Raw genomic sequence first — 20,100 nt, forward strand, 5'->3', positions numbered from 1 at the left:
GTCATCCAGAAGCAGGACCATCTTCAAGTTTCATGGACGAAGATGCAAATTTGACTGCAGCAATCACCAATGCGGCTCCATTCTATGTTCATCCCCGAATTTCCACAACGCCTTTTCCGGCAGTTCGAAAATTGATACCGGCAATGCGGAAGCGAATCTTGGTAACAGGTGGAGCAGGATTCCTTGGATCACATTTAGTGGATCGATTGATGATGATGGGTCATGATGTTCTCGTGCTGGACAACTTTTTCACCGGTCAAAAATTGAACGTGAGCCATTGGATAGGTCATCCAAACTTCGAGCTTGTTCGTCATGATGTTGTGAATCCAATCATGATTGAAGTGGATCAAATCTATCATCTAGCATGCCCCGCATCACCTCAGCACTACCAAGCCAATCAAATCAAAACGATCAAAACAAACTTTATGGGCACGAGTAATATGTTAGGTCTTGCAAAACGAACAAAAGCTCGTTTCTTGCTTGCTTCCACTTCAGAGGTTTATGGGGACCCCGAAGTCTCGCCACAGAAAGAGACATATAACGGAAACGTCAATCAGACAGGACCTCGGGCTTGCTACGATGAAGGCAAACGAGTGGCTGAGACTTTGACGTACGGTTACCATTATCAGGACAGCGTTGATGTTCGGGTTGCACGAATCTTCAACACGTATGGACCACGCATTAATCCCTTCGATGGAAGGGTGATGAGCAACTTTTTGATACAAGCTTTGAAAGGGCAGCCGCTTACCGTATATGGTGATGGCAGTCAAACTCGATCATTTTGTTTCATTCATGATTTGATTGACGGTATGATTGCTTTGATGAACGTAAAGGATGATCAGATGGTTGAGCGTATCGTTGATCCGGCACACGGAAAGATGGCTGATGTGCACTTACCCGTCAATCTCGGTAACTCAAAAGAGTTTACGATCAGACAATTAGTCGATGTCATTTTCGAGGTGGTAGATTCGCTGCGACAGGCCGGAGAACCTGCATTGCAGCATTTACCCGTCTTAGAAGCCGAAGATAGGGTGCAATATTTGCCTATGCCCGTTGATGATCCAAGGCAAAGACGACCAGACATTGAGAGGGCAAAGACTCTTTTGAATTGGGAACCAAAATGGGAATTGAAGGATGGAATCAAGGAGATGGCATTGTACTATATACAACAGATCAAGACTGGACAATTGTAATTGCCAATGTAATGCATTTTATCGCATATATTCGACATAAGAACATTAGTAGTTGGCGTAATTAATTTACTCGTCCCACAAAAAAAGATGACGAGTAAGAATGCATGCGGCCTGTAGTGCAAAGGCCAAAGGTCAATATCTTAGCCTTTCTTTACTTCATTTCCTCACCAACATCTTTGCCCAGAATGGTGCATCATATCACAAAGGTTGAAGAAGTCACCTTCATGGTGCATGAGATTGCTATTCTCAAGCATCCCGACATCTTGATGACAGATGCAGAATGGCAAAGATATCGAAAATTAGCCTCCTCCTACATTCATCATCGTAGTAGAGTTTCTCTCGTCGTCAGACGCTTTGACGAATGGCGTAATCATTCATACGATCGAGACCATGAAAATGCCAATGCACTTTACAACACTAATGCAGGCTCAGAAAGGTACGAACAAGGCGATTTTTTCGTTCATCAGGAGGTGGAATTGCAAGATGGAGGAGACGATGATGATGGTGAAGGTTATGAAATGTTGGACGATTATGAGCGAGAGACAATCGAATTGCAAAAGGAGGTTGCCAATCTCGAGCATCCCAGTGCACGTATAGAATTGCAATTGGTCTGGGCTCAAAGAATTGGAGGGACCCAAGATCAAGAATGCACAGAGGCTCAAATCACTTCACCATACGTGCTCAAGCTCAACAAATTCATCGCCAAAAATGTTACCTGCATGAACGCTGGAGGAGCCGCATTTAAAGTTGAACATACAAATCGTGAAGTTGAACTCTCCTTTCGTCATCCTTTAGAAGGACCGGAGGTAAGTATGATTTGCTGATTTGAAAGCGCATTTATTCGCTGGAACGTATTGCCTTTTTTTGCAGTACAACTTTCGCAAAGTTCGAATCTTTTTCCATGAGAATGAAGAGATGCAAGATTTTCTTTCTCGCATTGACGTAAGTCGTCTTGTCAGCCAACTCGAAAATATTTGATTGATCCACTCCCCTTTTCCTCAGGTTCTCATCGGTGTACGCCGTAGCAAGACTGCTTTACGCCTGATTCAAGATCGAACGCAAGAGAAGACACAAGTTCAAGTGAAAACGGAGGAGCGTGAGAGGACGCCACAACTACTTACCTCATCGAAAACACAAGGGAACAGTCGCGGAGCGAGAAGAATGACTATTGAAATGTCATCCCGTCGTAAGAAAAGGTATCGAAGGGTATCTCGCCGTGACAGCCCGTAATGCTATAATTGCAATGCACTACGATCATCAAGAAGGCTACAATGATCAAAACCAAGCGTATAAAGCCTGCTGTTGTCCATTTGCTGTATACTACTCTGCTAATGAAGAATCTAAAGATGATCACCTCGTTCAACAGCCATCTGTAGAATCAGGGATGAGACTTTGATATGAGGATGATATGAATATGTCATCTGCTTGATGCTGGATCAACTGTCCGAAGGTGACACTATGCTGATTATGAAATCAAAGGCATAGTACGATCTTCTGTAATGGCAACCATTTAGCGTGGCCTTCTTTGACTCGGCGCGGCGGCTGTGTGTTAGCGAAGATGTACAAATCCCAAATTCTCTCAAGCACGTGAGCGTGGAGGATAAGCTGAAGTTTGTAAAGCCGTGTGCTGCAATTCGGCTTACGTGCGGTCCCGCGTTCTGATTGGAGCATGAGAAGTTAATCAGACTCGATCATCTCTTCTATCACATCAACCACACAAGAAAGTGATCAAAAAGATGGTGATGGCAACTAATATGGGCAGAATTGCCCTTCGTGCAGGCCGATCAAATATCGGCAACCCTTCAAAGATGGTTATGCAAAATTCAAAAATAGTGGCAATCAATTCTGTTAACCAACAACGCAATTATGCTTCTCCAAGTCAAGTCAATCAAATGGCAACACCTGTTGATGTAAAGCCGGAAGCAAGAGCAGGAAGAGGAAGTATGCAAAAAGTAGGCGGAAAGGATGCTGTTGCAGACATTCTGGAATCAGTTCCAAGAGGTAGTACTGCCAATCGACCAATCTACCTTGACGCACAATCTACCACTCCAGTCGATCCTCGTGTATTGGACGCAATGATGCCATTCTTCACGAATCAATACGGTAATCCTCACTCTCGCACACACGCTTATGGTTGGGAAAGTGAAGCTGCAGTTGAAGAAGCTCGTGAACATGTGGCAAAATTGATCGGTGCAGATGCAAAGGAAATCATTTTCACTTCCGGCGCCACAGAGAGTAACAATATGAGTTTGAAGGGTGTGGCGAGATTCTACAAGCAAAAGAAGAAGCACATCATTACCACCCAAACAGAACACAAGTGTGTCTTGGACAGTGCACGTAAATTACAGGATGAAGGATTCGAGGTGACTTATTTGCCCGTGCAAACCAATGGATTGATTCGCATGGAGGATTTGGAAGCTGCTCTACGACCTGACACAAGCGTTGTCAGTATCATGGCAGTGAACAATGAAATCGGTGTCGTTCAACCGATTGCCGAGATTGGACACTTGCTCAAAACAAAGGGTGCCCAATTGGCAAAGGAGGGCGGATTGAGTGGAAAGCCTCTTTTCCACACTGATGGTGCTCAAGCTGCAGGAAAGATTGAGTTAGATGTCGATAAGATGGGTATCGATTTGATGAGTTTGTCTAGTCACAAAATTTACGGACCAAAAGGTATTGGTGCTTGCTATGTTCGTCGTCGTCCTCGTGTTCGTATGGACCCTATCATCTCTGGAGGTGGACAAGAGCGTGGATTGAGAAGTGGTACACTCGCACCACCTCTAGTTGTTGGATTCGGAGAAGCAGCAAGATTGGCATACCAAGAGCGTGAGTATGATTATCAACATGTGAGCGCATTGGCACAAAGACTACGTGATCGAATTCTTGCCGAGATCGAATGTGTGTTGGTCAACGGCGATCCAACCGGATACCCTGGTTGCACCAACTTGTCATTCCAATACGTTGAGGGAGAATCGCTTTTGATGGCTCTTAAGGACATTTGCTTGAGTTCGGGTTCAGCATGCACAAGTGCAAGTTTGGAACCTTCCTACGTCTTGCGTGCTTTGGGATTGGATGATGAAAATGCACATTCGAGTTTGCGATTCGGTATCGGTCGTTTCACAACAGAAGAAGAAATTGACTATGTAAGCGAAAAGATTATCAAAGTTGTCACAAGATTACGTGAATTGAGTCCACTTTGGGAAATGGTTCAAGATGGTATCGATTTGAAGACGATTGAATGGTCAGGTTAATCATTTCTCTCGTGTCTTTATATCTCATTTCTTTTGTCTCATTATGTACATTACAGCTGCTGTCTTAATCTTGATTTCATTCTGAATCACTGGTGTTTAGTCCCTCAATACGCTGGTCAAGAATTTCAATTGGCCCACTACGTCTTGCTCGTTGAGTCTGCTTCGATGAAGTGGCTTCTGTCCTTGCAGGTGGAACATCAGGTGTAATCTTCTTTTGCTGTTCTAAGATTTGTTCGGCTAACCACTTTTCCGCACCTTTCACTACCTTGTTGTAATCCTTGCCGCACATCAACAGGTAACCTTGAATGGCGGCAACGCTGACCGTATCTGGGGTAATCTTTTGCGAAAACTCTTCTGCCAATTGACGTATCTTGTCACTTTCGTTTTCAACGGAAGGAAGAGGCGATGCGTCTTCGTCAGGGGCGCTTTTGTCACCTTCAATCTTCTCATCAATGCCTGAATCAGAATTTCCTGTTGCAGCGACTATATCGACTTTTGTAATTTTTGCTTGTTGAGCATCTTTTGTTTCTGTAGTAGTCGGTTTGGCAACTTTTGATTTTCTTGGCAAGTACCAATGCAAAAAGAGTTCTTTTGCTTGCTCTTGTGTCGCGTGTGAGAATTTGATGCGAAGATCAATTCTGCCCGGACGAATCAAAGCATGATCAAGCTTTTCGATATGATTAGTTGTCAAGCATAGTAATCTTCCTTCAGCCGCTGAAATACCATCAATCGCATTCAAAAGGGTGGAGAAACTGATGCCGGTACCACAATCGCCACATTCATCGTCTCTAAATCTGGTTGGTGGTCGAGGGCTGGTTCGTTTGACGAACGCAGCATCAATATCTTCCATCAAAACAATGCAACCTCCAGGAATGCTGCTCATTAGGCTATTGAATCGATGATCTGAAAGCGAATTTTCCGCTAGATTCATAACGTAAATTGAACGATCGATAGCACTTGCCAAAGCATGACATAAACTTGATTTACCACTTCCCGGTTCACCGTAAAATAAATAACCACGACGGTAAGGAATATTACGTTCTTTGAAGAATTCATAATTGTCTTTTGAAATGAATTCTTTGGCATCTCTTAAGACTTGTTCTTTCACCCCTGCGGGTAAATGAATGCTCTCCATTGAGCGTTTGTCAATTTCGGTCAAATCTTTCCATCCACTGCTGTGTCGATCTAGGTGTTTGATAGTGAGAGCTGGTCGTGTTTCCCGCTTGTAAAGCGACTTCGCTTTTACCAGTAATCGTTTGAGGGGTGTACTAGTAAGTGCAAGGTAATACAATTTGATTTCTTTATCGACTTCGAAGCCTCTTCTTCCGTAGGGATCGAACGGAACATTCTTATTGTCCAGCTCTTTTCTTGAGGCCCAAAAGAATACTCCTTCAAATCTGAAACAAACCATTTCATTCCTTGCAGGGACATATCGGAAGTTGCCATCTGATTTTAAGGTAAATAGTGATTTTTGTGCTCTTTTGGTTTGAGTGATCGACTGCACCTCTAACCTACTTGAAGGACGAAACAAATTGTTTTGTTTGGAGATGTAGTTCAATAACCAATCGTACGCTTCGTCATTGCGTTTGATGATCGCTTGTCCCAGAAACATGCCCATGAGAAAATCTCTCAAGAAATGTAAAACTTTTTTTCTTGCAAAGAACAGGCTTGCGATGATTTGTTTGCGGTATTTGGTGTCCATAATGCGAAACAGTTTGGGCAATATATGCACGCTTTTCAGCAAGGAAGGCAACATAAGAGAAGCATTTGCCCCTAATTTGAAGAGCAATGTGAGCAAAAGGGATGGTTTGATAGAGGGCATTCTGGGCAGAACGCTGCTAACGATGGTCATGAAAGAGAGTAAGCATCTTTCTTTTTATTGCAAATCGAAAACATCACGGCTCGAGTTCGCATGATTGCTCAGCAAAGTTGGTCTCTGTCTTTTCACTTGAAAGGAGTTCCGGGAAAACAGGTTAGACGCCCGTAGCAAACTCGATTTGGAAGTGCTCAACGTATAATGCTTGGCAAGCTACCTTCCACCGATGATCGGGGCTTGACTTATGTTATTCGCATTAATTTATGACGTTCAATTTCAGTCCGTGCCCCAAAGTCTACATTAATTATATACAATTTTGCTCACAAATGATACAAGTTTCTATTCTACACATCTCTAGTCGTTTCATTTTCTTCCATCCAGCCATCGATATCCTTCACCGCTTTTTGATAATCTTTCCCACAACTTAGCAGGAAACCTTGGATGGCAGCCACGCTGAGGCTGTGCGCTTTAATCTTCCCGGCGAATTGATCAGCCAATGCTTGTACAACCTTTGATTCTTGGTCTTTTTCATCGACTTCCTCATTGCTTTGAGTATGTCGTGGCATGTACCATCGTAAAAATAATTCTTTTGCCTGTTCTTGGTTTGCATTTTTGAATTCAAATCGTAAATCGATTCTGCCTGGTCTGATCAAAGCTGGATCGAGTTTATCGATGTGATTGGTTGTCAAGCATAACACTCTTCCTTGTATTGCTCCAATGCCGTCTATTGCATTGAGTAATGTAGAGAATGAAATGCCACCGCCTCTTTTGCCTTTTGTTTGACTTTCGATCGATGCTTCTCTATCCACAAATGCAGCATCAACATCTTCAATCAAAACAAGAGCACCTCCTGGTATTTCGCCCATACGCTCATTGAACTCTTCATCATCCATTGACGCAGCACTAAGGTTGAGAATGTAGATTGGTCGATCAGTTTCACTTGCCAATACGTGGCATAAACTTGACTTTCCACTTCCCGGTACACCGTGCAACAAATAACCACGACGATAAGGAATCCCTCTATCTTCATACCATCTTCGTGTTTCGGGTGATAAAAAGTTCTTGGCGTCTTCTAACAACCTTTCTTTGATATTAGACGGTAAATGAACGCTATCCACTGAGCGTTTCACAATTCCTCCAGATTCATGCCAATTGCCGTATCTGTCTACCCTAAGGATAGATACTCGACCACGCGTGCTCTGTTTGAACAATCCTCTAGCATGCTTGATGATACTTCGTAAAGGATTGGAGGAAAGTGAAAGGTAAGAAAGTTTGATGGTCTCATCCCAAGATTCATCTCCCACTAGCTCTCTTTGTCTGCTTGCCCAGAATCGTACTCCTTCAAAAGTGAACGAAACTGTTTCTTCTGTCGCGGGATAAAAGTGAACTCCTAAACGGTTCATAGAAGGATATTCATCTTGTCGTTCTTGTACTTGACCCTTTTCAACATCATCACTATCTCTTCCTTGTACGCTCGCCCATGCTTCTTTGATCTCGTCTTCGTTTAGCTCTCCGTGAAGATTTGCTTCATAGTCCACCAAAAGTGTTGGTCTAGCGGAAACTTCTACTGCTCTAGGTGATTGTCTAAATGCAGGTTGACTCATCATCAATAACATCATCCATCTAAATGCTTCATCTCTACCACGAAAAATTGCTTGACCGATAAAAATTCTTTTTAGTGCTGAAAGAATGGAATCAAAAATCATCTTTGATGCAGAAACAGCTGCACCGATTGCGAACAATCGAACGCCATCTTGAAATTGTGGTGATGAAAGAATGTCTTTTACCGTTTCAATTGCTCGATGAGGTGACAGAGGTCCGCCTGAGAACCAATGAGTGGAGCGATCATTGGACTGTGTTCCAATACCCACACTATCAGCGAATCCAAGTGGCATCTTGAGCGAGACTCTCGTTCAAGTGAATGCCATGGAAATGATGCTGAGTATGAAAGTAACACAAGAACAACAGTCACTTCAGTCTTCTCGCCTTTAAACCCAGAGCGCGTTTCTAAAGCTGACTGAGCTCGGAAACCGGAAAGGCATTAAGTGCACCCGCCCGCTTTTGTTTGGACAACTTAATTAGGCGCTCAGACGCCCAAGACTCGGTACAGTATAAGAGAAGCCTAAGCGAATTGAGAGCAGCATTTTTCATTCCTTGCTCTCCATCTCATCACCTCTTCCTTCACTTTACGGATCAAACAAATAAATAAAAGGTCACCTCATCACATCAATCCTCTTGTTGAACTTCTTGGCGTACTCTATTCAAACAAACCTTTGCAAGATTTCACCTTTGCCAGAGGATGTCAGTCTCTTCATCAACACGATTTTAAAGAGATCTGGCGTGTGGATTCGAGCAAACCCTTGGCAAACCTTCACAGCCAGGTAAGTTTGAGTTGATGTAGCAGAAAGATTCCTTGTGTTCTTGCGATCTCAACGCGATCACAAACTTCTATGATGCCTTTCAATGACATGTTAGACGACTGAAAGACCTGTTATCATGTCTTGTGCGGATATCAAGCCTTTGCTTACTTTACTGATTCAATTTGATCAAGGACGATCTTCAATCATTACACTTTGCGATGAGGTATTGACTTAAAATCTCTCTTTATACCATCTTGTCACAGTTATGGAGTCCGTCAGTAATCGGCTTCAAGCCGGATTCTCTTGGCTTACGAATGGCTTATCGAATACAACTTTATTCGATACTTTAGCCATACCGTTTACAGATTCCTCCTTCTCATCATCGGCAATCCGCCCATCGCATTCTTCTATTGCAAGTGCAGGATCTGAAAGAATCATTTATGTTGATCATACAGGACATCAAATGAGCGAAGCAGAAGTAGAAGCTCTGGACCGTGCAGCTTTCAGTGACTCCCCTTGGGGCTTTGTCGCTTCTCGGTATGCTTTGACATTGGGCGTAATGGCAGTGGTGGTGAACAGGATTACCCACATCTGTCGCCCTCAAGGTAGGCCTAGACCACTGTCTAGTGTGCGAAGACTTGCCATCCAACTGCCAACACTCTCTTTTCTAATATGGTCAGGGTTTATGTTACTTTTGGTGACTATACATTCTTTCTCAAAAAGCAATAGCATTCCAAACAAGATATTTGGAGCATCATGGCTACCTTCTGACGTTCACACCTTGATCAGTCCAAGCGCAAGCGAAGCAGATGTGCACACAGCAAATTCAACACTACTTTGGAGGCTGTTTCTGAGTGTGTGTCTAGCGGTCGTTTCATCAACTTTACTACGAACACTGGAGGGCCACAATACAATCGTAAATCCTGACGATCTGGGAAATTCTCCTACATTCAATCTCGTCGGGTTCGCAGTTTTGCTTCATCTTCATGCTTCCAGCTACAGTTTCCCTCCCAACAAACACGTCTATCTCAGCATCCTCATTCAAGTAGGAGAAGTGCTAGGATTACAAGCATGCACATGCTGGACAACACCTCCAATCTCACGACTGACATTGACAAGCATATTTGGGCTAACGTCTACATTGCACTACCTTCATGCTATACGTTCGGGAGATCGAGGATATCCATTCCTTCAAAGCTTCAGTCGTGCGCCTGATCTTGGCCTTATTGCGATCATTCTTCTTACACTCACCCTGCACACTTTCACAGCACTGATCACCAGCACACCTTTATCCTTCTCAAGGCTTGTCGACCCTCGCTCATTGCCTTTGCCTACGGACGATTACAGTTTGGCACTGTTCAAATTGGGAACTGCCTGCTTAAGTTCTACCAAATTAAGCGGGCTAGATTCTGATTTAATCGATGTCAACACTTCCAAAGAATCCTGGATCGAGGTTGACGAGGGACAAGTACGGGTACGCTCACCGAACGGCAAACTTATCAAGCCAAATGAACAGGGTCGAATTGGGTTCAACAATGAGATTAGACGAATCAAATCATCCAAACTTCCTGGAAATGGCCGTCACCCATTCCGATCTGCAGCTTGGCAGGGACGATTCAAGTTTTTCCTCACATTGATGCGCACCGTTCGTGGACTGACTTATTGGTTTGGGGGGAAGATTGCGGAGGTTTTACCGTTTGATCTGCCTCGAGTAAGTACGCCGCAATGGGCGTACAAGGTTTTTAGATTTATTAGGGTCTTATGGCATGGTACGAACGGTGAAGAGCGTAGAAGGTTGCGTATCGAAGAGAGGAGAAGGACTGCAGAAAGAGCAGCAAGGATCAATGCCGACCAAGCCTTACGGGACAGAATGGAAGGCGCAGGTCGAGCGATCGGCATTTCCACTTCTACAAACACACATCCGTCCACACCTAGTCATTTGCGACAACGTACTCGAGCTTTATCCCCTGACCTCGCCAATATTTCACCCAATTCGTGGCATCATTACTTTGCGCAAGATTTCGATGAAGAAAGCGATGCAGAAGATGAAGAGTGGAAAGAAGAGATGGAGACAGAAGAGATAACAACATACAGTCGTCAAGTATCTCCTTCACCCATACCCACAGATGCAAATTATTGGCAGCGTTTGGGTTCTGGGTCACGACTCAATGCCGATGATGAGGAAATGGAAGACATTGAAGAAGATGAGGATGGGTGGGAAGATGATGCGAACCCTGCCGATATGTCAGCCGAACTGTTAATGTTGGCACGACGTGAATTCAGCAATGATGAAGCTGTTGATGAAACGGAAGAACATAATGAATCATATGCCCGCATCTTGATGGCGCACATGTCCACTCCCAACTCTAAAGTCCTCACTAGACGTGGTTATCGTGATCTGGTTGGCGGATTTGAAGGACAAGAAGATCAAGAGGATGTACGTTTATTGGCTGATGTTATTCGACAACGTAGGACTGGTATTCCTGCAGCCGGATCGACAACATCCAGTTCAGAAAGAGAACGAATGCGATTATGCGTAATTTGTTATGCAGAAGATCGAACGATTATCTGTTGGCCATGCAAATGTTTAGCTCTGTGCGATGGATGTAGAGAAGCAATGGCTGCTAGACCACCTCCGCGTAATCATCATCGACAACATACGGGTGCAGGAGGTGGTGGCCTGTTGGGCAATGAAGGATATAGAATGGAATCTGGACCTGCAACGGCTACACACACATGTCCAACTTGTCGTACTCCAGTAATTGGTTTCTCGCGCATCTTTTTGCCGTGAAAATTGAAGCACTCTTGTCTGATGTTCACTCATATTGTTCTTTTATCATCTTTTTATTTGCATATTCACGCTAATCTATTCATTTTGACAGTTTATCATTTTATGGGTTGAGGGTATTTTATGCCAAGAAGGAGACAAGGTTTATTTGTTGACCATTTAAGCTATTAATGCAGGTACATACATTAATCTGCAATGATTGACCATATCATATCTTCCGTTCCTTACACTCATTTGAGAATCATACTGCTAAGAGTATGCGTATAGATTGTCATTGTGGATGCTATATAGTTCATTGGTTTTGGCCATTCAACACCTTGCCCTTTGCCTTACTCAATAGACGCTCGTGTGTAAATTAAAGTTTTTCTCTTTTGGCTTGACAGGCAATTGCCGGCGGCAACTGTTATAAAATCGAACCACGTTCACCGATCATACGCCACAATTTGAGTATATATGCATGCAACAACGTAACGCGCTTCTTCTGTTTCTGTGCTTTGAGCCTTTGTTTGAGCGTAACGAGCCTTGCATATATCCGTTTGCCCTTGGCCCAAGGATTTCTCTAAAGGCATGTATGAATCCGATATTCCTGCTTGATATGCATACACCCTCAACCCATTTTTATCTAATTTGGGATTCGGTTTCACACAGCCTTTTGACAAGGACCATGTGTCAATTAATGCATTTGCTGTGCAAGGCAGAATGGCTTGTTTTCTTTTCTCTTAGACAAATGGAATGGAGAAAGGTTCTATGCGCATGTGGGCAATGCAAGATATCTTTAATTTCTAACGCCCAGATCATCTTTTTTTTCTTCATTTCTTTTGCAGCATGTTTACTCTCTCATTTTATTTGCATAAACAGGAACGGCGAATGACACGGGCCAATCTCAGACAGGAGTATATATGAGAAAGGAACGAAATTTCATCTAATCAAGTCAGGGGAAAAGTGTTGTTCTGGTATTGTATGTGACTTTAAGCGAAAGTGTTTTTCTTGAGATGAACTCGGTCTGAACTCTTGAAATCATATATAAACAACAAATACAACTTCAATTCCCTCCCTCTTTCTGCTTTCCAACATCCACTGCTTTGCTCTTTATATCCTTGCTTTCCCCTGTACCGCACTCATTCACACAATCAGGTCTTTCGACCTAAGTGCATATACACAAGATGGCAATCTTACCCAAGATGTTGCGCAAAGAAGCAACCAATTCTGACGTAGAAGATGAATCGGGAAGTATAGATTTGGAAAAGACTGGCTCTTCCACAAGCAAATCAAAAGAAGATGTTGAACAAGATGAAAAAGCAAAAAAGGCCGACAAATTCCCAAGAAGTGATACAGTTATGACGAATGCACTTCGATTCAATGAAGATGCATATCAACAAGAAGAAGCAAATAGACGTCAATTACAGCGTAATCGTACGCTTGAACGTACGCATTCGATCGGTAGTTTGGCAAGTCCACCAAGAGGTTCGCAAAGGAATCGAGTCATTGCTGATTTCCGCACGTTATCCATTCAATTGGAAGACGGTCAAACGCCATCAAAGGAAAAGCAAGGCAAAAAGAAGGAAAAGAAGACACTGAAAGATATTGCAGATTTGGACTGGCATAAGATCAGTATTGATGAAACACTTCAACGCTTAAGTAGTAGTCAAAAAGCTGGTCTGGACGAAGAACAAGCAAAAAGACGTTTACAACAAGATGGTCCAAACGTGTTCTCCAAACCTCCAAACAGATTATTACAAAAGATCATCACGTATGTCTTTGGTGGTTTCGGATCTTTGTTGACCATCGCAGGTGTAATCTGTTTCATTGCTTGGAGAATTGGTGATCCGCCACAAGCGTCCAATTTGGCTCTAGGTGTGGTCTTGTTTGTCGTCGTTTTGGTCACTTCAGTCTTCAATGCTTGGCAAGACTTCACCACAACTCGTGTAATGGAGTCCGTTCGTGGAATGATGCCGAGTGATGTGCCAGTCTTGCGTGATGGTCACATTCAAATTGTTCCTGCTGCAAACATCGTTCGTGGTGATATTATCAACGTCAAAATGGGCGCAAAGATGGCAGCAGATTGCAGAGTGATGCATATCGAATCAGAATTAAAGATGGATCGTTCTTCTTTAACAGGAGAAAGTGATGCAATCTCCGCCACTTTGGATAAAACGGAAGATAATTACCTCGAATCAAGAAATGTTTTGATGGCCGGTACAAAGTGTGTTGCAGGTGAAGGTTTGGCAATCGTGACTGCAACAGGAGACAATACCGTCTTTGGTCGCTTGGCAAAATTATCTTCAGCACCAAAAGCAGAACGTACAACATTGGAAAAAGAAATCTTCTTGTTCGTTACAACGATTGCATCTTTAGCTATCGCGGTTGCCGTTATTTGCATCATCATTTGGGGTGCTTATCTGCGTCCAAAACATCCTGATTTCATGAGCGTTTCAAGCTTATTGGTGAACGTCATTTCAATTTTGGTCGCTTTCATTCCTGAAGGTCTACCGGCAGCCGTTTCTCTTTCGCTCACTGCCGTTGCTGCTCGTATGCGTCGTGCAAAGGTCTTGGTGAAGTCTTTGGCAATTGTTGAGACCTTAGGAGCTGTGAACGTAGTTTGCTCGGACAAGACTGGTACTTTGACTCAAAATCGCATGTTTGTTCAATGCGCAGGTATCCATGGATTCGAAGAAGATGAACCGGCAGATGTGAAGAGACACATCGATTTGGATACTCCACTTGGTGAAGCATTCGGACAATTAGGTTGGGTTGCTGGTGTTTGCAATGCATCCAAATTTGACGAAGAGACTATGCATTTGCCAATTGTTGAACGTACGATCTTCGGTGATGCAACAGATACAGCTTGTTTCCGTTTTTCAGCTGATATGGTCGGAATCGAAGGAAGCAAGAAAGATTGGGAAACTGTCAACCAGCTAGCATTCAACTCAAAGAACAAATTTGCACTTCGCATCGTACGCAGCAATGGATCAAAAGATGGTATCAAACGAGCTTTGGGAACAGGTGTAACAGCAACCGGCTTCGATAGTGAAAATCAATTAATCTTCTTGGCAAAAGGTGCGCCAGACGTTCTCATGCAAAGATGCACTTCCACTTTGGATGGAAGTGGAGAAGTGTTGCCACTCACACCAGAAAGATTAGCCTATCTATCTCAACTGCAAACGTCGTGGGCAGGAAAAGGTCAAAGAATCCTCCTTTTGGCTCGTCGTATCGTCAACAAGAGTGAACTCCCGGAATCAAATCCAGAAGACTTGATCGAAACTCAATTGCTCGATCAAATCTCCAATTTGACCGTTGTTGGTTTAGTGGGAATCGTTGATCCACCTAGACCCGAAATCCCAGGAGTTGTCAAAACCGTTCGTGGCGCAGGAAGTCGATTCATGATGATTACAGGTGATGGTGCTTTGACCGCAGTCGCAATTGCACGTCAATGCGGTATCGTTACTGCTCAAGAGATCAACAATGTTGATGACATTCTTGGTGGTAAGTTGAATTTGCCAACATACAATTTCCTGGATGATAACGATGCAAGAGCACAAAGAGCATTGAGCTTGACTGGACCAGACATCATGCGCCTACAGCCACAAGATTGGGAAACAGTTTGCAATTTTGATGAAATCGTCTTCAGCCGTACTACACCCGATCAAAAATTACGTATCGTCAAAGAATTCCAAGCAAGAAGAGGAGTTGTTGCCATGACGGGTGATGGTGTGAATGATGCACCTGCATTGAAACAAGCAGATTGTGGTATCGCAATGGGCGGTGGTAGTGAAGTGGCAATCGAAGCTGCTGATTTGGTCCTATTGGAGTCGTTCAGCTCTTTTGTTGATGCCTTGCTCTACGGCCGTGTTTGTTTCGACAATCTCAAAAAGACAGTCGCTTATCTTTTACCTGCTGGTTCATTTGCCGAATTATGGGCAGTCTTGCTTTCATTCTTCTTCGGATTGCCACAAGCACTTTCGAACATTCAAATGATCTTGATTTGTGTTTTGACCGATTTGTTCCCTTCGCTCTCACTCATTCAAGAGAAGCCAGAAAGTGATGTCCTTCTTCGCAAACCTCGTGATACCAAGAAAGATCGATTGGCTAATTGGCAATTATTAACGCACGCATACTTATTTGTCGGTCTACCTTTGACTTTATGCTCTGCTGCAATGGCATTTTGGTGGATGCAGAGACAAGGCATTCCATTCAGCGATATGTGGTTGAAGTACGGTGCAGGCAAAGTTCAAACCTCCGATCCGGATTACTTCAACAAAGTTCTTTACCAAGCGAATGCAATCTACTTCTTCAATTTGGTCATTCAACAATACTTCGATTTGTTGGCTTTACGTACCCGTCGTCTAAGTCTATTCCAACAATGGCCTTTCTGGGGTAAATCACGCAATTTGTGGATCATTCCTGCAATTTGCATGTCTTTCTTGATTGCAATCTTCTTTTCGTACATCAAAGCCATTCAAAATGTTTTCTTGACAAGAGGTATTCCCGCCGAACACTTCTTCTTACCAATGGCTTTCGGTGTCGTTACTCTCTCCGCTGATGAGTTACGCAAACTCTACATTCGCACTTATCCCAAATCTTTCCTTGCGAAAGCTGCTTGGTAGACACAAGGATAATCTTCATAGAATTCTAGCATGTTTCATGCTTTCTTGTTCATAGACATTTCTCACGACATTGTATGCATTATTACGAATATTAACGGATTATCATATTGCACTGAAGAACATTGCCTACCACCACCTTATAGCCACTTCTTGATTACGTCACGAGCTCTAATGTGATCTTCTGTGAATGTGATAGGGTATGCCAAATAGTCGTGCACTGACAAAGGTTCTTCGTATACGGTAATTTGTCCTGCTCCAAGATGTTCATGAGCGTATTGATAGTGATGATTGAAAGCTTTAATCTCATCAACAAATAATTCCAAGCCTCCATAAATGCAAAGCGCTCGCGGGAACCCCTTGAAGACGTCTTCGTCTAGCCCTCTTTGCAAGTTGACGGGACTTACCCAAGGACTGTGGATGAAAGGAACAGGTAATCCCTTGACGAGATCTGAACTTGCCAATTTTAGAGATGTCAAGTTCAGATAGTCCACATCCTTGTACAGTGTGCCGCTTGAGGAAGGACCGGCATTGCAGAAAGATCCTGAGATATCAACCCATGGGGAAGAGAGGATAACGCCATCTGCCAACGGAGAATCTTTTGGAATGTTCAATTCATCCCAAAGAGGTCTTTCATCACGAATGTATCTCAACAATGCCAAAGCAAGATTTCCACCTGCCGAATCACCCAAAATTAAGATATTCTTTGGCTCGAAACGCAATTGACGAACGAGATAGATCCAAGATGCCAATGCATCAGTAAAGATGGAAGGGAACGTATATCCTTCACTGCTTAACCGATACTCTACCGAAAGTGCTCTTTTGGGCGCATGAAGTTTGCCGGATCGCTTTGCTGCTTCCAAAGTAATTTTGAGATTGTTCGTCGGAGGAGAGCTTGGTGAACCGTTCAATTGACTGTAGCCTCCTCCATGGAAGAAGAGAATGACTTTTTCGCCTTTTCTTGCATCTCTTCCATTCTTGCCGATATGATTTTGTCCGAACCAATAACCTGGAATGCGAGTAGTAGTGCAACCTCCATCGTCAAATATTGTCTTCAATTCACCCTTCAGACCAGTCTGTCTATGAATTGGCTCGATCCAAACTGCCGTTGCTCCTTGTTTCTCCGGAATGGCGGGTAGTGCATTCTTGTTGATAAGACCCGATTTCATATTCAACTTCATTCTGAAGAAAGCATAGTGTCGCAACATACTCATAAAGAGAGATCTTTTTAGTGTCCATTTTGGATGTGGTCTTGTGATGCTTGGTAAGAGAGTGTACAAGACCGTACGGACTGGTAATTGCACAAAGAGAAGCTCAAACAAAAGCGTAACGAATAGAATTCCTCGAATAGGTTGAATTGTCCAAAATCGATCCCTAGAGAGACCTACATTTGCCTGACCTGCTGGCCTGATCTTTTTATCAACGATTAAAGTGTCCATCTTTTGTCGATTTATAGGGTGCTATCATCGTTTGGAAGGTAGCTTTACCTTGGCTTAACTCCACAATATGATCAGCCTGAATGCAGCTTAGCGCCGGCGCATGATTAACCCCGGCCATATTATAACTCGCGACCGGTAGCCGGGGTGCACAGTTGTAGACTGAGCCAGTACGCTCAATGTGATTAAATCTATGGTGTACATGCTATTAATCTTTAAGAGGTAAATCATACACCAATTTGAGAACGTGCTCTGGCTTTCGTCGAGTTCGCTTCAAGAATCCCATTTTGCCCATCTCATGAACGGCCAGTGCGAATCGAAGTCGGATAATATCTTTTTTATCCCAACTTGCCAAATCTTTTTGATATGCTTCCAAATCATTCAAGCCGTCTGTATCCAATCTTTTCCTCTTTCGAGCATCGCTGTTGTTTTCCTCCTCTTTGTCGGCATCATTGATTGATGATTGAAAAGCGTTGAACCAATCCGCCAGGTTAATCAACCTGCCTGCATCTTCATACGTTTGATAAGCACGACAAATGTCCGGCATCTCAATTGCATTGCTTGTTCGTGTAAGATACGCATCTGGATTCTTCAAAGCAGCCAAATAATTGATTCGCGGTGAAGGCTCAAGAACCGAATGGAGATAGCCTGTTGAATTGTATCGACCTATTTGTGAGAAAGGGCTAGATGCATTCAACAGGCTTCGTAACATTCCCACAATCTGATCACAAATCTGTCGTCGCAATGCGCTATTTGACTCTTCACGTAAAAGATTCTTTTGAACGAGTGCCAGTCTCCTTGCTTCTTTCTCCGCTTCTCCATCATTCCCATTCGTCAACACATCTTCTCCAGTCTGTTTCTCGTCATTCTCTCCTTCAACCGCTGTCGCAGTATTAGCAAGCCTATTTTGGATTGTTTGAAGAGTACTCTCTTGATCCGTGCCTTGAATGATGTTTTCCGCCCGAATCTGCTCCAGAATTGCCTCGAAATCGGACAGGTACTTCATCCTAAGTGCTGCACGAATCTCTTGAAGGACTGTGCCAGCTTGCTGTGGGCTCAACAACGCACATAGTAATCCTCCAAATGTGCTTCTTCGAGGCTCCAATAGAAGATCTTGTTTTGGATGATTGTTTGAAGTGGAATCATTCTTGTTGATTCTCAATACATTGCGCAAGAGGTGTGCGAGACGAGCACCTGCTACAAAAGCTGCTCTTTCTCTCTGCATGACGGATACGACATCTGTAGCAAGCTTTGCTAGGCAATAGTCATTTTGCAAGACTTCCTGGAGATATTCCTGTTTTGAGAGGTCGTTGCTAGCGCTGACCGGAAAGGGCAACTTGATTTGCATCTCACCTTTTCTTTCATCAAAGCTGCGAAGTAGCATGTCTCTAAGACGAGTGAAGAAAGCTGGCTTCCATGCACTTCGATCGAGAGGCTGTTCGGTCTCAAAAAGAGCGGAAAGTGGTTGTTGGGTGAAATGATGATGCAAGTATAGCTGTACGAGACGGGATGAGATATTAGCTAGAAATTCCTGTATGCATGTATCACTTTGAACCCACCTCAAATAGTGTCTGAATTTGTCCCAAATTTGCTTTTTCTTCATAGAACCGTCTCCTTGCAAATTCCAAGACTTTATCTCCTGGCCATACCGCCAGCTTGTCAGCCTCCATTGGCTCATCAAGGATTTCCTCGACTACCTTCTCGAAAAATGTTGTAGCAGGAACAGGATCAAGTACGTGGACATCAAGCAACGGAGATACCCCGGGATCAAGCTTATCATCCAAACCTAGGCGACCTGTTTCACTCGACAAGACGATGATGAATTGAGGTCCACCTTTCATCTGCGTGACGGAATGAAGACTCTGCATTAAGTCATTGAAGACACCATGATGAAAGATCGCAAAATTGTCGATGAATATGTGTATTCCCTTGCCGTGTTTGTTAGCAGAAGGTGTCGCAATAGACAAAAGATCGGAAAAGTCCAAATTGTCGAACTCCAGATCCTTTCGAGAACTCAAAGCTCGAGCTGTGATAATTCTTAACGTCGTTGCCAGATCAAGACATTCCCGAGGGTGTAGGTACACCCAAGATAAATCTTTGGAACTTTCATGTGCCGCCGCAAGTAGCTTCTCTGACAATCTCTCCGGTAATGGTGCACCCGAAACACATGCCACTGTTAATCGAGACGGTCCTGGAATGTGGTATTGAGTACCTGAATCCTGCATGCGGAGAATATTCTCCAACTTTTCGATCAAGTCCTGATGAAATTGCGAATATACGCGGTCAAAAGCCGATCGAACACCTTTGACTGCCTTTTGGTATCCTATCTGACGCCATCGAGCACCTCTCTCATCCGTTTCAAATGCGAGTAGAGGTGAACATATGCTTTCCTCTTCCAAAGCTCTTGACTTCCCTTTTCTTGCCTTTGTCGCATTATTTGTGGAACATGGAATGACGAATGATGATTGTACTAGACTGTCTTGCTCCATTGATGCTATCGTGCATCGTAGTATCGGATATGATTGATGGTAGCTAAGCATGAAAGAAGCATCTTCTCAAAGATGAACAACTACAACCTTCCTGTTTACAACAACACTTGGTCCAAGCGTACCGGGCTGTCTTGTGCATGTTTTGCCTTTACGCGTTTTGATATCC

The 20,100-nt window shown here is 43.5% G+C and overlaps 9 protein-coding genes across 9 annotated transcripts; 5 read left to right on the plus strand and 4 right to left on the minus strand.

Moving 5' to 3' along the window:
* Window positions 1-143: 143 nt before the first annotated feature.
* Window positions 144-1,193, plus strand: FA14DRAFT_122692 (NAD(P)-binding protein; the record flags this gene model as incomplete). The annotated part of the gene is made up of 1 exon (XM_025496529.1): window positions 144-1,193. The coding sequence occupies one exon, from the start codon at window positions 144-146 to the stop codon at window positions 1,191-1,193; it is 1,050 nt and encodes a 349-aa protein (XP_025356080.1).
* Window positions 923-2,526, plus strand: FA14DRAFT_160788 (uncharacterized protein). The gene is made up of 3 exons (XM_025498826.1): window positions 923-1,999; window positions 2,064-2,233; window positions 2,314-2,526. Exons 1-2 carry the CDS (start codon window positions 1,379-1,381, stop codon window positions 2,169-2,171), a joined length of 729 nt encoding a protein of 242 aa, XP_025356081.1. The 5' UTR covers window positions 923-1,378; the 3' UTR covers window positions 2,172-2,233; window positions 2,314-2,526.
* A 390-nt stretch (window positions 2,527-2,916) lies between these two features.
* Window positions 2,917-4,533, plus strand: FA14DRAFT_160791 (uncharacterized protein). The gene has a single exon (XM_025498827.1). The coding sequence runs from the start codon at window positions 2,948-2,950 to the stop codon at window positions 4,442-4,444; it is 1,497 nt and encodes a 498-aa protein (XP_025356082.1). The 5' UTR covers window positions 2,917-2,947; the 3' UTR covers window positions 4,445-4,533.
* Window positions 4,521-6,146, minus strand: FA14DRAFT_189719 (P-loop containing nucleoside triphosphate hydrolase protein; the record flags this gene model as incomplete). The annotated part of the gene is made up of 1 exon (XM_025501752.1): window positions 4,521-6,146. One exon carries the CDS (start codon window positions 6,144-6,146, stop codon window positions 4,521-4,523), a length of 1,626 nt encoding a protein of 541 aa, XP_025356083.1.
* A 482-nt stretch (window positions 6,147-6,628) lies between these two features.
* On the minus strand, window positions 6,629-7,543 carry FA14DRAFT_115482 (P-loop containing nucleoside triphosphate hydrolase protein; the record flags this gene model as incomplete). The annotated part of the gene is made up of 1 exon (XM_025496111.1): window positions 6,629-7,543. A coding segment is annotated over one exon (915 nt), but the record flags the coding sequence as incomplete, so codon positions are not given.
* An 890-nt stretch (window positions 7,544-8,433) lies between these two features.
* FA14DRAFT_46835 (uncharacterized protein) lies at window positions 8,434-11,774 on the plus strand. The gene is made up of 2 exons (XM_025502394.1): window positions 8,434-8,472; window positions 8,884-11,774. The coding sequence occupies exon 2, from the start codon at window positions 8,886-8,888 to the stop codon at window positions 11,409-11,411; it is 2,526 nt and encodes an 841-aa protein (XP_025356085.1). The 5' UTR covers window positions 8,434-8,472; window positions 8,884-8,885; the 3' UTR covers window positions 11,412-11,774.
* A 971-nt stretch (window positions 11,775-12,745) lies between these two features.
* Window positions 12,746-16,012, plus strand: FA14DRAFT_120170 (K, P-type ATPase; the record flags this gene model as incomplete). The annotated part of the gene is made up of 1 exon (XM_025496391.1): window positions 12,746-16,012. One exon carries the CDS (start codon window positions 12,746-12,748, stop codon window positions 16,010-16,012), a length of 3,267 nt encoding a protein of 1,088 aa, XP_025356086.1.
* Window positions 16,013-16,149: 137 nt separating this feature from the next.
* FA14DRAFT_179152 (alpha/beta-hydrolase) lies at window positions 16,150-17,448 on the minus strand (the record flags this gene model as incomplete). Its single annotated transcript, XM_025500902.1, has 1 exon — window positions 16,150-17,448. One exon carries the CDS (start codon window positions 17,446-17,448, stop codon window positions 16,150-16,152), a length of 1,299 nt encoding a protein of 432 aa, XP_025356087.1.
* Window positions 17,449-17,629: 181 nt separating this feature from the next.
* FA14DRAFT_189724 (uncharacterized protein) lies at window positions 17,630-19,973 on the minus strand. Its single transcript, XM_025501753.1, has 2 exons — window positions 19,005-19,973; window positions 17,630-18,940 (listed from the first exon to the last, which is right to left on the minus strand). Exons 1-2 carry the CDS (start codon window positions 19,932-19,934, stop codon window positions 17,654-17,656), a joined length of 2,217 nt encoding a protein of 738 aa, XP_025356088.1. The 5' UTR covers window positions 19,935-19,973; the 3' UTR covers window positions 17,630-17,653.
* Between the last annotated feature and the right edge of the window lie 127 nt (window positions 19,974-20,100).

Source organism: Meira miltonrushii (assembly GCF_003144205.1).
Source record: "Meira miltonrushii strain MCA 3882 unplaced genomic scaffold FA14scaffold_2, whole genome shotgun sequence".
Taxonomy (NCBI): domain Eukaryota; kingdom Fungi; phylum Basidiomycota; class Exobasidiomycetes; order Exobasidiales; family Brachybasidiaceae; genus Meira; species Meira miltonrushii.

Bases quoted from the DNA above. Each gene is read 5' to 3' on its own strand.
- FA14DRAFT_46835 (XM_025502394.1), top strand. From the start codon at position 8,886: ATGGAGTCCGTCAGTAATCGGCTTCAAGCCGGATTCTCTTGGCTTACG.
- FA14DRAFT_189724 (XM_025501753.1), bottom strand. From the start codon at position 19,934: ATGGAGCAAGACAGTCTAGTACAATCATCATTCGTCATTCCATGTTCC. The intron at 18,941-19,004 runs GTGGGTTCAAAG...CGTCTCGTACAG, and splicing joins AAATTCAGACACTATTTGAG to CTATACTTGCATCATCATTT.
- FA14DRAFT_160788 (XM_025498826.1), top strand. From the start codon at position 1,379: ATGGTGCATCATATCACAAAGGTTGAAGAAGTCACCTTCATGGTGCAT. The intron at 2,000-2,063 runs GTAAGTATGATT...CTTTTTTTGCAG, and splicing joins ATCCTTTAGAAGGACCGGAG to TACAACTTTCGCAAAGTTCG.
- FA14DRAFT_160791 (XM_025498827.1), top strand. From the start codon at position 2,948: ATGGGCAGAATTGCCCTTCGTGCAGGCCGATCAAATATCGGCAACCCT.